Below are 16,745 nucleotides of genomic sequence, written 5' to 3'. Positions count from 1 at the left end.
ATGGATCCAGATAATAGGTCTCATCCAAGACTGTCTGGAGCTGGCCTGCCACCACTCGTTCAAGGACCTTGCCCAGGAATGGAACGTTTGCCACTGGCCTATAGTTATTAAGATTTTCTGGGTCCTGGGAGGGTCTCTTAAGGAGTTGTCTCACTACCACCTCTTTCAGGCAGCCAGGGACCACCCCCTCTCGCAGAGAGGCATTAATTACTTCCCTGGCCCAGCCGGCTGTTCCATCCCTGCTAGCTTTTATTAGCCAAGAAGGGCAAGGATCCAGCACAGAAGTGGTTGCACAAACCTGTCCAAGCACCTTGTCAACGTCCTCAAGCTGTACGAACTGAAACTCATCCAAGAAATCAGGACAAGGCTGTGCTCTGGATACCCCGCTTGATTCACCTGCTATAACACTGGAGTCTAAGTCCTGGCGGATGCTAAAGATTTTATCCTGGAAGTGCCTAGCAAATTCATTACAGCGGGCCTCAGATGGTTCTACCATGTCCTTGGGGCCATCGTGTAATAGCCCCCGGACAATTCTGAAGAGCTCCACTGGGCGGCAGATTGATGATTTGATAGCGGCAGCAAAATATTGGTTTTTTGCTGCCCTCACTGCCCCTAAATACAGCTTACCATAGGCACTTACCAGTGTGTAATTGCATCCACCAGGAGTTCGTCTCCATCTGCATTCAAGCCATCTCCTATATTGTTTCATCGCTCTCAGCTCTGGGGTATACCATGGAGCCATACGAGCTCTACACAGGAGCAGGCGCTCAGGAGCAATCATGTCAACCGCCTGGGTCATTGCTGTATTCCACAGTTCAACTGGGGTTTCAACAGAAGCACCAGCCCTATCAGCCGGAAAATTCCCCAGAGCCCTTTGGAAACCATCTGGATCCATTAGTCTCTGGGGGCAGACCAACTTAATAGGTCCCCCACCCTTGCAGAGGGGAAAAGCCGCTGTAAGTCTAAACTTCAGCAAGCAGAGATCTGTCCATGACAGAGGGACTGATGCAAGCCCCCCCCCAAATTCAGATCACCATCTCCGTGTCCAGTTGCAAAAACCAAGTCCAGAGTATGCCCTGCTACGTGTGTTGGGCCAATGGCATATTGGGACAGTCCCATGGTTGTCATGGAGACCATGAAATCCTGAGCCGCCCCAGATAAGGTGGCCTCGGCATGGATGTTGACATCCCCCAGAACCAACAGTCTGGGGGATCTCAACAGTATACCTGAGACCACCTCCATCAGCTCAGCTACGGAGTCTGTTGGGCAGCGGGGTGGGCAGTACACCAACAGAATCCCCAGTCTGTCCCGCTGACCCAACACAAGGTACAAACACTCCAGACCAGCAGTCACATGGACATGGTGCTTGCAGAGGGAGATGGAGCTCCTATAGACCACAGCAACTCCCCTTCCCCAACCCTCAGGTCTACTCTGATGCTGAACTAGGTGCCCTGGCTGGCATAGCTGGGAGAGACTGACTCCTCCCTGCTCACCCACCCAGGTCTCACGTATACATGCCAGATCGGCTAAATAATAAAATATGTACATTTGATATGTTTATGTTAAATAAAATAAATATATTTTAATGTACCGAAACACAAATGAACTTTATTAAACCCCCTCCCTCCAAATAAAGAAAGAGGTTTCTGCACCCAAAATAAAATAGAGCAATAATTTATTTTGGATGCAGGAAGCTCTCTCTTTATCCAGGGGAAGGCCCATACCGCAGTGGCAGATCATCTGATTTGCATGCAGAAGGCCCCAGGTTCAATCCCCGACATTCCCAAGTAAGACTGGAAAAGACCCCTGTCTGAAACCCTGGGGAGCCACTGCAAATCAATACACCAAATACAGAGTTAGATGGCCTGACTTGATGTTAAGGCGCCTTTTATGCGTGTTCCTATACAGATCTGAATAGAGGGAAAGAAAAACATAAGGAACAAAACATATTTCCCCCACGACAGAAACTTAATTGTAGCAACTCAGAATCTGTGTCTACATAAAGTTATGAGGAAGCACTGCTTGAAGATCAAGTTGGAACTGGGGGAGGAGTATGCCATGCTGCTCACCTTGTTGAACAGTTTGACCTATAAACCAGGACCGGTATTCTTCATGAAAAGCTTTTACTTCAAACAGCTGACGACCATCACTATTGAACAAATAAAGGGCTGCGTGTCCTGTTAAAAAACAACAACACAGATCTGGTTTTGCACTTCTGAAACTGTCAATGGTTGCCTCCAATCAAAAGAAGCAAGTAATCTCTCAGGAGAATGCCCGAGTATATGTAAACTTTAATTGCAAACCAAACGTACACAAAGGACAAACAGGGGTTTGGTTTAAGCCAAGGATTGCCAGTATGGTGCCTCTGCACCTACAGAGAACTTCCCTGGCACCTGCAGGGTCCCCCCCCCTCCCTGCTGATATTAGGCTTGAAAGAAGCACTGTATTATTTATTTATTTATTAAACTTATATACCGCCCGACTAGCAATAGTTCTCTGGGCGGTGAACATCAAAAAAATACAATAAAATTACACAATCTCATAAAATGAAGTATATAAAAACTGTACAAACTGAAATCAGATTACAACAATTTAAAATTAAATTAACTTAAATTAAAATGCCTCAGAGAAGAGGAAGGTTTTAACTTGGCGCCGAAAAGATGATAGTGTCGGCGCCAAGCGCACCTCCTTGGGAAGACTATTCCATAGTTCGGGGGCCACCACTGAGAAGGCCCTAGATCTTGTCACCACCCTCCGGGCCTCCCTATGGGTCGGGACCCGGAGGAGGGCCTTCGTAGTAGACCATAGTGAACGGGCGGGTTCATATCGGGAGAGGCGTTCCAACAGATATCGTGGTCCCGCGCCGTATAAGGCTTTATAGGTTAGTACCAACACTTTGAATCTTGCCCGGAAGCATATGGGAAGCCAGTGCAGGCAAGCCAGAACAGGTGTTATATGCTCAGACCACTTGGTTCTTGTTAGCAGTCTGGCCGCCGCATTTTGCACTAGCTGTAGCTTCCGAACCGTCTTCAAAGGTAGCTCTACGTAAAGCGCGTTGCAGTAGTCCAAATGCGAGGTTACCAGAGCATGTACCACTGATGTGAGGTCTTCCTTACTCAGATAGGGACGTAGTTGGGCTACCAACCGAAGTTGGTAGAACGCATTCCGGGCCACCGAGGCTACATGAGCCTCGAGTGAGAGGAAAGAGTCTAAAACGACTCCCAGACTACGAACCTGCTCCTTTAGGGGGAGTGTAACCCCATCCAGGACCGGGTATATATCCACCATCCGATCAGAGAAACCATCCACCGACAGCATCTCAGTCTTATCAGGATTGAGTCTCAGTTTGTTAGTTCTCATCCAGTCCATTGTCGCGGCCACTGTAGCTAACATAATAGGTTGCAGCGTCTGCATGGTTGCAGTGTGTGTGTATGATTCCCACCACAGTTTCTCCAGTTTGCAAATGTACCCATGAGCCCAAAATGGTTGGCAACCCGTATACCAAACCATGGTTTAGGAAGCTTAACTATAGTTTAGCATGGACCATAACTGGATGTAATGCTGGCCATATCATTAGGCAAATTAGTTTTGGCTTCCTGACTGTGGTATGTTTGGGAGAAACAAACCACAAGCGCTGGTTAGGGGACAAAACAACAAGTTCTGAGAAGAGGGAAGCAGGGAGTGCTTGTGGAAGGAAAAACTTTCCAGTCAATTTATTGCGCTCTAGAGGACAGAGTTTATTGAGAAATACATACAGTAAGACACCACTCATATGGCAGGTTAGGTTCCAGACACCCGCCGAAAAGAGAAAACCGTTGAAAAGCGGATCAGCTCGAGCGCAGGAAGTCTGATCGCACCAGAAGAGGAGGAGATCAGCTGTAGAGTGCTACAGCTGATCTTCCCCTCCTCCAGCGAGATCAGCCGGAGCACGGGAACTCCAGCTGATCGCCCCGCTGGCACTGTATTAGCAGAACGCAGAAAAGCGGGGCGCCAAGAAGCAGGGCCCTACTGTATACCAATAGCACTGTTGGGAGAGAGGCTCCGTGGAACCAACTCTACAGAAAACAGGTGATGCACAGCTTTAAAATGACTACACGTCATGCATACATTAACAATCAAAAGACACTTTTACCAATCCAAATAACCATGCCCTCCCACCTTGGGTGGTCACTTAGCATGTTTCAGCCTTGCCTATCTATGTGTCCAAAAGGAAAGCACCTACATTTTTCAGAGATGCATTCTAAAATTCTAAACGGTTCCAAAACCATTTCAGGCTTCATAACATCCTTCTGTGACATTCTACTGTTGTTAAAGCCTAACCACAAACTTTCCTAATTCTTGCTTCATATGTACTTTCACTTGTAGGCAGATCATAGTTCCTTAAAATATCGCTTTGAGTACATTGTGTTTTATAAGCAAGCATTTTATATCTAAGGCCTGCAGCGGCCTAGATGGCTAATATGCAAAGACAAGCAGTAATCCCTTTAATGAGGGTCTAAAAAGGGTCAGAGGTCAGAAATCCTTCCTCATGCTCAAGTTGCATGCATTAGCATGCAGCTCCTACATAAGCTAAATTTGCTTAATTATGGTGCATGGCCAGTGTTACACCTGAAGGCAGCCACTATGTCTAAACTGACAAACAAAGGTTTCCGATCAGCCAGCAAAGCAAAATTGGAAACCATGGTTTGAAGTAGGTTTACAAAGCTGTCACGTGTATTAACTGTAGTTTGGCATGATGTCTGAAACAAGCCTATCATAGGCATTAAATGAGACTGTCATTTCCCAGTCCTGTTCTCCCTTGGGAATTAATTTCAAATAAATATGACATGTGAATAAGTTCATCTCAGAAATGTTTACCTTTCTGATTGCATCCAAAATCAGATCATATGAATAGTCACATTTTGTGTGTAGAAATAGTTGTGGATGGAGGACTGAATAGTTGGATGATTACCTGACTGAAGAAACTAAGAAAATTTCCTATTTTGCTCTTTGCCACGCATATATTTGAAACTGCATCTGAGAATACTGTGGGACACAGGCAGAAATTTGTCTAATTTCAGTAGCTTTAGGCCCCACTAGTCTGCATTACTGACTGCGAATGGTGTGATAGCAGGAGCACAGGCTCTGCAACTCTACAGTTGACTCCCCAAAAGCAGCCATATGGATGTGCCTTCAAATGTGTTAAATCAGTCAGGAAGAATTCCAGTGTAGCAACTGCTTTGTCCTTCCAGTTTGCTTGAAAAAAACTGAGGAAGATATGCGACAAATAAATCACCACAGCAGTTAGTTTCAAAGTGAACTGGCCAATAGTTTTTTTAAAAAGCAACAGCAAAAACAGTTCTGAGCGATGTTAACAATGGTACATTTTAAATGTGCATACATTTTATGTAGCAATACTTAACTGGTTTAACTGTATTTGCTGACTTCAGCAGGTACAATTTAACAATGTCTTGTTTCCACCCCGAGATCAAGAATAATCCAAGCATTGGAAGCATATTTAATTAGTCTTCTATTGGAATTTCTATCTTCTTTCTCTTGAAATTTACTGGCTGTGTTCAAATTATCAAATCTCAATTTAATAAAAGAAAGATGTGAATGAGTTTCATGCACCTACATGCGGCCAGTAAGCCACAGTTCATCACAGCTTCCTGTTATGTCTGAACCAGGAAACTGTAGTTGTAACAGCTTTGAAACAAACCAGATGTTGAAGCCACATGTACACCACATCTTCATATTAGAAGGGATTAGGCATAGCTGCCCACTTTGGACATAACAGAAAGCTATGGTTAATTCCCCCCTTTAGGATGCACACCTTAATGTGGTGAGGGGGTTTGAGAGTGTTGAAGAAGCTGAGAGCAATGCCGCCAGGAGTCTAGACCAAGAGGCTAGACAAAGAAAACTATTACAATAGTTATTGTATAGAAATAGAAAAGGACAACAAAATGGGAAGAACAAGAGCCCTATTCCAAAAGATTAGAGAAATGAAAGGGAAATTTAAACCACGAGTAGGGATGTTGAATAATCAACAGGGGAACACACTGACTGACCGAGATGAAATAAAAGGAAGATAGAAGCAATACACTGAAAAACTCTATAAAAGAGATGACAGGATGACAGATTCATTCACGGAGGAACCATATGATGAAGAACCAGAAATTTTAGAATGTGAGGTGAAAGCTGCTCTTCAAATGCTCGGAAGAAACAAATCACTAGGACCAGACTGCATACCAATAGAGTTGCTACAAGCTACTGAGACTGAATCTGTCCAAAATTTGACAAAAATTTGTCAAGAAATATGGAAAACTAAACAATGGCCCACAGACTGGAAGCGTTCAACATATATCCCATTTCCAAAGAAAGGGGATCCCAGAGAACGCAGAAATTACTGAACTATTGCCTTAATATCCCATGCAAGTAAAGTAATGCTCAAGATTCTACAACAAAGGCTCTTACCATATATGGAGCGAGAAATGCCAGACGTCCAAACTGGATTTAGAAAGGGAAGAGGCACCAGAGATCATATCGCAAACATACACTGGATAATGGAACGGAGCAAGGAATTTCAGAAGAAAATCACCCTGTGCTTTATAGATTACAGCAAAGCCTTTGACTGTGTAGATCATGAAAAACTATGGAATGCTTTAAAAGAAATGGGGGTGCCACAGCATCTAATTGTCCTGATGCACAACCTATACTCTGGACAAGAGGCTACTGTAAGGACAGAATATAGAGAAACCGATTGGTTTCCCACAGGAAAGGGTGTGAGACAGGGGTGTATTTTATCACCATTTGTTTAATCTGTACGCAGAACATATCATACGGAAAGCGGGATTGGACCAAGATGAAGGAGGGGTGGAAATTGGAGGGAGAAACATCAATAATTTAAGATATGCAGACGATACCATACTCTTAGCAGAAACCAGTAATGATTTGAAAAGAATGCTGATGAAAGTTAAAGAGGAAAGCACAAAAGCAGGACTACAGCTGAACGTCAAAAAGACTAAAGTAATGACAACAGAAGATTTATGTAACTTTACAGTTGACAAGGAGGACATTGAACTTGTCAAGAATTATCAATACCTTGGCACAGTCATTAACCAAAATGGAGACAATAGTCAAAAAATCAGAAGAAGGCTAGGATTGGGTAGGGCAGCTGTGAGAGAACTAGAAAAGGTCCTCAAATGCAATGATGTATCACTGAACACCAAAGTCAGGATCATTCAGACCATGGTATTCCCGATCTCTATGTATGGGTGTGAAAGTTGGACAGTGAAAAAGGTGGGTAAGAGAAAAATCAACTCATTTGAAATGTGGTGCTGGAGGAGAGCTTTGCGCATACCATAGACTGCGAAAAAGACAAATAATTGGGTGTTACAACAAATTAAACCAGAACTGTCACTAGAAGCTAAAATGATGAAACTGAGGTTATCATACTTTGGACACATCATGAGAAGACATGATTCACTAGAAAAGACAATAATGCTAGGAAAAACAGCAGGCAGTAGAAAAAGAGGAAGGCCAAACTAGAGATGGATTGATTCCATAAAGGAAGCCACAGACCTGAACTTGCAGGGTGGTTCATGACAGATGCTCTTGGAGGTCGCTGATTCATAGGGTCGCCATAAGTCGTAATCGATTTGAAGACACATAACAACAACATGGTTAATTCCAGCTTTCTGGCTTGTTTCCCCATGGGTGCAAAGGAAAGAGCAAAGTGGCTGCATGTACCTGCATGAAACCTTTTCATGTTTTGGATTATAAAGCTGGGATTTAATTGTCCGGATATAGCCACTGTTTTATTTGCCCTGGGACAGAAGAACAGCTTGCAGGTTAGCTCAGCATCCAAAGTGCTGTGATTAGGGTTGCCAGGTTCTTGGCCTGAGACTGATCCTGTAATCTTTAGGAGAAGAGAAAGTCACCCAAGTGCAGGTGTTCTTGCAACCCTGTAATGAGAAAAACCACAAGGTGGAATTTTGTCTTCCCCCTGCAAAACTTTTAAAGATACAGAAGACCTCTAGGAGGCCGGGCGTGACAAGCAAGAGGTCTTCTACATCTTTAAAAGTTGTGCAGGGGGAAGAAAGAATTCCACCTTGTGGTTTTTCTCATTACAGGGTTGCAAGAACACCCACACTTGGCTGACTTTCTCTTCTCCTAAAGATACAGGATCAGTCTCAGGCCAAGAACCTGGCAACCCTAGCTGTGATGTATTTTACAGCAAAACACAATTCACAATACACAGACGTAATTTTATGAAAAACTTTTATTAAATAGGGAAAAAAGCCAAACAAGTATTTTTTAACATGCACTTTTAAACCTTCAGCCTATAGAGAAGATAACTGAAAGTTGCAGGTTAGAGAAGTAAACGTTTACAATTTCAGACTTGCCTGTACTTGGATTACGTAGTTTTGTAAATAAAGGCCCAGAACCTGGCTTCTTTGGAAGATTGGTAGCAGATTCTGAAAAAAAGGTAAATTCCAAAGTGAGATGTAATAACTATGACTGTAAATATAGGTGAGGCCACCCTATGTGCCTGTGACGAGTAAGAATAGTCCCCAGGTATAATGAACCCGCCCTCCCGGTTTTCCCAGTGACTTCTCCTCCCTAGCTCTGGGAGAGCAGATCACCCACCAGCTAAATGCCAGCAAGTCGATGCAGGGTTGTAAACCAACCTAATTTAGAGTATGCCGTCACCATCTCTCCTATATTTCCACCCGGTCTGGCCCAGGAGACCTGCCAAACAGTTACAGGAACCCCGAGGTTCTTTAGGGCCCGGGGTTCCAGCACTCCCTCTGCCCACAGAGTCTTTAAATCAAAACTTGACATGGTAGCTAATGGGCCTTGTGGTCAAGACACTGGAATTAGTACTTGGAAGGCTTTACCATACAACACACCCCAGTAAGTTCAAGAGAAAATATTTATTCAAAAATAGGAAGCTGTTAATAATAATTATTATTTATTATTATTATTATAATTATTAAATTTATATCCTTCCCCTCTTCCCAGTAGGAGCCCAGGGCAATATATACAAGAGAACCATCCAAAAAATAGGAAGCCAAATAGATATAAGGGAGTCAAAACAAATAGTAAGAATAATATTGGGGGGAAAGGGAAGGGATAAAAAGCAAAAAGGTAAGGTAAAGTAAGAGGGTAGGATAAGGTACAAGCCAGTTCAAAATAATAAAGTCTAGCTCAGCCTAACTATTACAAGCCACTGGAACCTGACTAAGATACTGATTTCTTTTTAGTTATTTATTATTTGATTTATATCCCGCCCTTCCTCCCAGCAGGAGCCCAGAGCAGAGTGTTCCCTAGTAAAACAAGAAACCTAGTGTGAACATCCAGCATGGCGCAAGCTTCAGGCAAAGACACAAGGCATCATCCCTTGATCGTATCAGGGTAGCTGTCAGCAATCACCCAGTCAAAGTCTGCCAAGCTGGGAAGCCAGTCAGGTGCATCTTGTGATGGCACAGCTGAATCCGATGTTCTCAACTTCTCGTTAATCTGGAGGCCTAGCAAAGGGTAACCAGATGGGACTCCTCTCCTAATTATGAGAGCAGAGAACCCCCACAAAACCTAGCTACTCTTTTCCCCAGAGGTCTGTACGCTCCCACTCTGGTCAAGGGCTGGTGCCTTGGCATGACACCAGCAGATCAGATGAGTCCCTCGTCTCCCTCTCAGCCTTCAAAGAGCAACTGACTGAGCCCTGCCTTCTGAGTGCAGCCTTCTATTCGACAGGGCTGCAATCTGGAAACTGCCCCTTGGGCTTCACTGGCATGGAGGAAGTATAGCTGAGCTGCTGTAACATTTCATACTCCTCCTCCTGATTTTCCCTTCTGGCCTCGAAAGGGCCAGGGAGAGCCACTCAGCCCTGCCTTGCTCTCTTTATGGTTCCAGGTTAAGGTTTGAAGGAACAGTGAAAGCAAGAGTGCCATTCCTCATTCTCTCTCTGTGGGATGGCAGGCTGCCTGTCTTTTCTTGTGCTTCCAGCTGTAACCTGAAAGCACAGTCAGGCAAGGCCATTACTCTCTCCATGCTTTCTGAAGCCAAAATGCAATGTTTGGGTGAGGGGGAAGCGCAGGGCAAAGCGCAGCTGCTGCCAATCCTACTCCTTGCAACCTTAGGTTTAGTCTACACAGACCACGGAATGTACTGAAAGAGTTGGGAGGTGGCAGAACAGGCTGAAGCATTTCACACTTCCAGTGTGTTTAAATGCCCCCCTCCAACATGAAACAAATGCCATACCAGTCGGAAACAAGCATGAAGGAAACAGGCTGGGCCAGAACCTTTCTCCCTGGTTTGCTATATCCTTACTTTCAGGGATTTGGGTGCTTGTTTTTCCACATGGAGAAACATTCACAACTAGTATCCCTACACATGCAGTTTATTTTACTTTCTCATCTCAAAGACAGATAGAATGGAAGAGAGAGAGGAGATAAAGGGGGAGGTTAGGAGGATACACAAATGTGGGTGATGTAGCAAAGAGAAGAAAAACAAACCCTAACTTCCTTTGTCCCATTCTCTCCATTTGTTTTATATATGAATTCATGTGACATGGTTGTGCGTGTCTGTGTGCCCACAAGAATTGTGTGGATGCATGCAGATACACACAAAAAACAGCAGGGTCTGGGTGTGCATGTGCACACATGTGGATATAAAAGCACAGAAGTGCATGCGGAAGTGTGTGCAAGAGAAGGGTACAGTTGTAGAAGGGCCCCTTTTGTCCTACGTTCTCCACCCATTGCAAGGGTTCACGAATCCCTGCTTTTTTATCCACAATGTCTAGATGTCACAGAAGTCAGTTCAAATGATTCAGCATTTTAATAACGGTCTCAAAAGTTGCATTCAGATACACACATGATTGTGGCAATTCATAGTAAACAGTACAAAAAGAAGAAGGCATAAAATTCTGGCTGGGATCCAAAGAGATGCTATGAGAGCACCGAAGGCCTTGGGCATGCCAGGGAATTTTTTTACTCATTCCACATACACCCCCCCCACAGCTTTGAACAGCAGATCTATCTAGCGCCATATCAGATACTGCTAAATAAACTCCCCTCAGTTTCAAGAGAGGCTTGTGATGGAGCACAGATGGAAGCCGTTTGGGAAAGTCGTCCCGATCTCTCTTGAACATGTGTAACCAGTCAGTGCTGTTGATTGGATCCAGGCCTTTGTCAACCACAAACCAAAAAGTGTCATAATGCTTTCAGTTTTGATAACATGGTAGGGTTTTATGGATAACATGACGACAAACAATATGAAAACACAAAAGTGTTCAAGTAGTGACTTTCAGTTTCATTTCTGCAAATTTTCATCCAAATGTTTTCAATTCCTTCCTACAACACTTAACCATATGATAAAGAACCAGAAATTTTAGAATGTGAGGTGAAAGCTGCTCTTAAAATGCTTGGAAGAAACAAATCACCAGGAAGAGATGGCATACCAATAGAGTTGCTACAAGCTACTGAGACTGAATCTGTCCAAATTTTGACAAAAATTTGTCAAGAAATATGGAAAACTAAACAATGGCCCACAGACTGGAAGCGTTCAATATATATTCCACTTCCAAAGAAAGGGGATCCCAGAGCATGCAGTAATTATTGAACTATTGCCTTAATATCCCATGCAAGTAAAGTAATGCTCAAGATTCTACAACAAAGGCTCTTACCATATATGCAGCGAGAAATGCCAGACGTCCAAGCTGGATTTAGAAAAGGAAGAGGCACCAGGGATCATATCGCAAACATACGTTGGATAATGGAACGGAGCAAGGAATTTCAGAAGAAAATCACCCTGTGCTTTATAGACTACAGCAAAGCCTTTGACTGTGTAGATCATGAAAAACTATGGAATGCTTTAAAAGAAATGGGGGTGTCACAGCATCTAATTGTCCTGATGCACAACCTATACTCTGGACAAGAGGCTACTGTAAGGACAGAATATGGAGAAACCGATTGGTTCCCCATCAGAAAGCATGTGAGACGGGTGTATTTTATCACCCTATTTGTTTAATCTGTACGCAGAACATATCATACGGAAAGCGGGATTGGACCAAGATGAAGGAGGTTTGAAAATTCGAGAGAGAAACATCAATAATTTAAGATATGCAGACGATACCATACTCTTAGCAGAAACCAGTAATGATTTGAAACAAATGCTGATGAAAGTTAAAGAGGAAAGCACAAAAGCAGGACTACAGCTGAACGTCAAGAAGACTAAAGTAATGACAACCAGAAGATTTATGTAACTTTACAGTTGACAATAAGGACATTGAACTTATCAAGGATTATCAATACCTTGGCACAGTCATTAACCAAAATGGAGACAATAGTCAAGAAATCAGAAGAAGGCTAGGACTGGGTAGTGTAGCTGTGAGAGAACTAGAAAAGGTCCTCAAATGCAATGATGTATCACTGAACACCAAAGTCACAATCATTCAGACCATGGTATTCCTAATCTCTATGTATGGATGTGAAAGTTGGACAGTGAAAAAGGTGGATAAGAGAAAAATCAACTCATTTGAAATGTGGTGCTGGAGGAGAGCTTTGCGCATACCATGGACTGCGAAAAAGAAAAATAATTGGGTGTTAGAACAAACTAAACCAGAACTGTCACTAGAAGCTAAAATGATGAAACTGAGGTTATCATACTTTGGACATATCATGAGAAGACATGATTCACTAGAAAAGACAATGATGCTGGGAAAAACAGCAGGGAGTAGAAAAAGAGGAAGGCCAAACAAGAGATGGATCGATTCCATAAAGGAAGCCACAGACCTGAACTTACAAGATCTGAGCAGGGTGGTTCATGACAGATGCTCTTGGAGGTCGCTGATTCATAGGGTCTCCATAAGTCGTAATCAACTTGAAGGCACATAACAACAACAACTCTTACATTTTACTATAATCTGATCAGATGCTGTAGAAATTTCTTTATGGCAACACAAACAGGGTCAGCTCCGACATTACCTTCTGTACTCTCTTCACTTATTAAATACAAGAGAACTCTTTCAAGATACAGAGTGACTGTACTAGACTCTATGACTCTTTGTTACAACAGAAGGGTTAAACATACAGTGTCTTGCAAAAGTAATCAGAGCCCTGACCAATGTTCTCATATTACTGAATTACAAATGATACATTGCAATTTCATTCTGTATGATATTTTATTTTGAAACACTGAAACTCAAGATCAATTATTGTAAGATGACATTGGTTTTATGTTGGGAAATGTTTGTAAGAAACATAAAATACTGAAACATGTTGCTTTCATAAGTATTCAATCCTCCCACATTAATATTTGGTAGAGCCACCTTTCGCTGCAATAACAGCTTTAAGTCTTTTGGGGTAGGTATGTACCAGCTTTGCACACAGTGTCAGAGGGATTTTGGCCCATTCTTGGCAGATTCGTTCCAGGTAGTTCAGGTTGGTTGGACGTTGCTTGTGGACTGTAGCTTTCAAAGAGTGCCACAGATTCTCCATGGGATTGAGATCAGGACTTTGACTAGGCCACTGTAGGACATTCGTCTTTTTGTTCTTGAGCCACTACAATGTTGCTTTGGGCTTTTTGGTCTTGTGTTTGGGATCATTGTCCTGCTGAAAAGTGAATTCCCTCCCATGCTTCAGTTTTTTAGTGTACTGAAGCAGGTTCTCTTGCAGTATTTCCCTGCATTTTGCTCCATCCATTCTTCCTTCAGTTTTAACAAGATACCCAGTCCCTGTCAATGAGAAGCATCCCCACAGCATGATACTGCCACCACCATACTTCACTGTAGGGATGGTGTCTTTAGGCACGGACAGTGTTAGGTTTGCACCACGCATAGCAATTTGAGTTTTGGCCAAAAGCTCTATCTTGGTCTCATCTGACCACAAAACCTTTTCCCAAATGGCATCTGGGGCACTCTCATGCTTTCTGGCAAACTCCAGACGTGCTTTCAGATGGTACTTTTTGAGTAACAGCTTCTTTCTTGCCACCCTCCCATGCAGGCCAGTGTTATGCAGAGCTCTTGATATGGTTGACTGGTGCACCATTACTCCACTTCCAGCCACTGAACTCTGTAGCTCCTTCAAAGGCATTGTTGGACTCTCTGTGGCTTCTCTCACAAGTCTCCTCCTTGTATGAGCACTGAGTTTTGAGGGATGGCCTTTTCTTGGCAGTGCTGGGTGGTGTGATTCAGCTTCCACTTCCTGATTATTGATCCAACTGTCCTCACTGGGATATCCAAACACTTGGATATTATTTTGTATCCTTTTCCTAATCTATGCATTTGCATTATATTATCTCTCACTTCTGTAGATGCTCTTTGGTCTTCATTTTCCTTCAGATCTACAGCCTGACCAATGATCCTTCAACAGTGGGGTTTTTATCCTGACAATGTGACAGCAACTCTAATAGTTCACAGGTGGAGACCAATGGTGAGGTAATTGTGTCCTCGATAGGGCAATTTCTTTGGAGCTTCCACAGCATAGGGCTTGAATACTTATGCAAGGAACATGTTTCAATTTATGTTTCTTCCAAACATTTCCCAACATAAAACCAATGTCACCTTACAATAATTGACTTTCTGAGTTTCAGTGTTTCAAAATAAAATATCATACAGAATAAACTGACGATGTACCATTTGTAATTCAGTAATATGAGAGCATTGGTCAGGGGTCTGATTACTTTTGCAAGGCACTGTAAGTCTGATAAGCAATCTGTGTTGTCACTTTTTGAGATCAACAAGATACTTGTGTCAGACTTTCTAGATTTGGTGTTACCTTTCAATTCATTATGCACACCTTTCTAAAAAAAACTGTAGGAAAGAAGCAGATATGGCCCAAAAGTCAATGTGCTTCAGAACACAGCAGTTCCATGGTTGACAGCGCAATCTTATGCTCACATTTACACCAGGCTACAGAGTACAGATACACTACTTATAACACCTACTAAGGCCAGTCAGCATAGCTCAAGTACAGGACTGTGCCTTTAACATTTGTTGCATTTGGTTACCTTTCGGACCTTGGTTATCTTAAACATTCCATGCTTCCATATTTTCCCTCCAGTGTGCTGTAACTGGAGGTCCTGCACTATAGCCCTCTGCCTAATACTCAGCAGATGGCCACAAGAGGCAAGGCCTTCTTAATAATGGCACCAATGTTTTCCAATGCCTTCTCAGGGGCACCCACTTGGCCCCATCATTGTCAACATGTTACTATTTGATGAAAATATGGTGGTTCTAGCAGGCTTTTAACGGTGAGCAATACTTGACTATATGTTTGGTGTTTTATTTTTGTTGGTGCTGCTATCCTGTGTAGTCCTCTACCCCTGCCCCCTTACTGCTTCAGTTTAAAAGCATTTTTTTAAAAAAGTTATTCTTATATTTTACAGCTGTTCTTCACTTTCACACTGGTCACTGGCATGAGTTTTCTAGTAAAAGAAATGTGAGATATAATCTTTTAAAATATACAAGCAAATAGTATGCCATAAAGCTGAGAGTTGCAGGATCTGACCCACTGAAGACACTACACTGCCTGCAATCATAGGTTATGCTATGAAATGCAGCATTGTGGATAGAGAACTCTACAGCTGTGAGCACACTAGTTGCCCACAGCAAAGTGTTTCTATTAGCCACACCTTGAGGGGCAACAGATTGATCTGCCAATCAGTTGTGAAACTTGTCTGAAATTATTTAAAAAAACACTTCAGTTGCTCCCACCAGGTTTTACTAGTGTTGTGTGCCCCCACGTTCAGAAGAGAGAGGTGTAGACACACTGGAACTGGCACAACCTCACCACACCCTCACAAACATCTCCAGGCTGCCCAGGGCAGCAATAAAACTTCAGGATGGGGAAGGATGATCAGTTGCTTAAAACAATTGCTTAAAAAAGGGGTTCCAAAACTGTGGTCCATGGTCCATATTGATGTAATTGTATTCTTATTGCTTTTTTTGTTTCTTATATTGTATTTTATTGTATTACCGTTTGAATTCTATGGAATGCAAAAGGAAATACAGTCAAATACAACATAAGAAACAAAAGAAGCAATAAAAATATTAAATCATACAACATCTAACACAGCGCATTACAATTGCTACAACAGGTGGAAAAATCTCTTAAGTGGTCCGCCAAGATCATCAGCAATTTTCAAGTGGTCTGTAGGGGGGGAAAGGTTTGGAAACCACTGGCTTAAAAAGAATGAAAAAGCCCATTTCACCACTGCCGGAGTAGACCTCCCCCTGCAGGGAAACCGGCCTTTTTGAAACAGCTCCGTTCCCTGGCTTGAAGGGAGAACCGAGAGTGAAAGAGAGGTGTGTGTGTGTGCTTTACCTGGGGCAATGATCACCCACTGGCCGCTGTTGTTCTTTTCCGCAAGGGCTGGCAAAGGCTGGAGGCGCTTCCTCCCAGCCGCCATGCTGCTCCTGCTTACTTGCGGGCCCGCCCCCTTTTTTTCGCTAAGTGAGATCTATAAAAGGTTAGACACACATGCGCGCACACACAGACCGACCAGCTTACGGGTTGAATTGGAATGTTCCCGTTACGATTCGCTGCCGGCAAAAGCGAAAATGCGTCTGCGCGTGCAAGTCAGCGGCGCGCGCTTTGCACGTCTCACGGGCTGCATGGAGGGGGAGCTCTCTGCCCAAGCACTTGAATCAGCCTCAGCTTTCGTGTAAGCTTGAAAGATATGCCTTGGTACGGAATGAGGGTTTTTTTCCCTTCTGTATCCAAACCGGCCATCGAAAGAAAGCAACGGGAGGGACGGAGATGCAA

At 43.2% G+C, this 16,745-nt stretch overlaps 1 protein-coding gene across 2 annotated transcripts in view; it reads right to left on the bottom strand.

The window, feature by feature from the left end:
* The window catches only part of RNASEH2B (ribonuclease H2 subunit B), a 48,505-nt gene extending 32,050 nt beyond the window's left edge, over nucleotides 1-16,455 (bottom strand). Inside the window, exons 1-3 of one of the 2 annotated variants that reach the window (XM_061622715.1) lie at nucleotides 16,305-16,455; nucleotides 8,385-8,456; nucleotides 2,070-2,177 (exon numbers count right to left, since the gene is read on the bottom strand). In XM_061622715.1, the coding sequence (XP_061478699.1) occupies nucleotides 2,070-2,177; nucleotides 8,385-8,456; nucleotides 16,305-16,389 (265 nt within the window). In that variant the 5' untranslated portion in view covers nucleotides 16,390-16,455. The remainder of the gene's footprint in view (nucleotides 1-2,069; nucleotides 2,178-8,384; nucleotides 8,457-16,304) is intronic. The other variant, XM_061622716.1, reaches the window with a different exon arrangement.
* Between the last annotated feature and the right edge of the window lie 290 nt (nucleotides 16,456-16,745).

This window comes from Rhineura floridana, chromosome 4 (genome assembly GCF_030035675.1).
Source record: "Rhineura floridana isolate rRhiFlo1 chromosome 4, rRhiFlo1.hap2, whole genome shotgun sequence".
Taxonomy (NCBI): Eukaryota; Metazoa; Chordata; class Lepidosauria; order Squamata; family Rhineuridae; genus Rhineura; species Rhineura floridana.
This window is presented reverse-complemented; position numbering and strand designations above follow the sequence as displayed.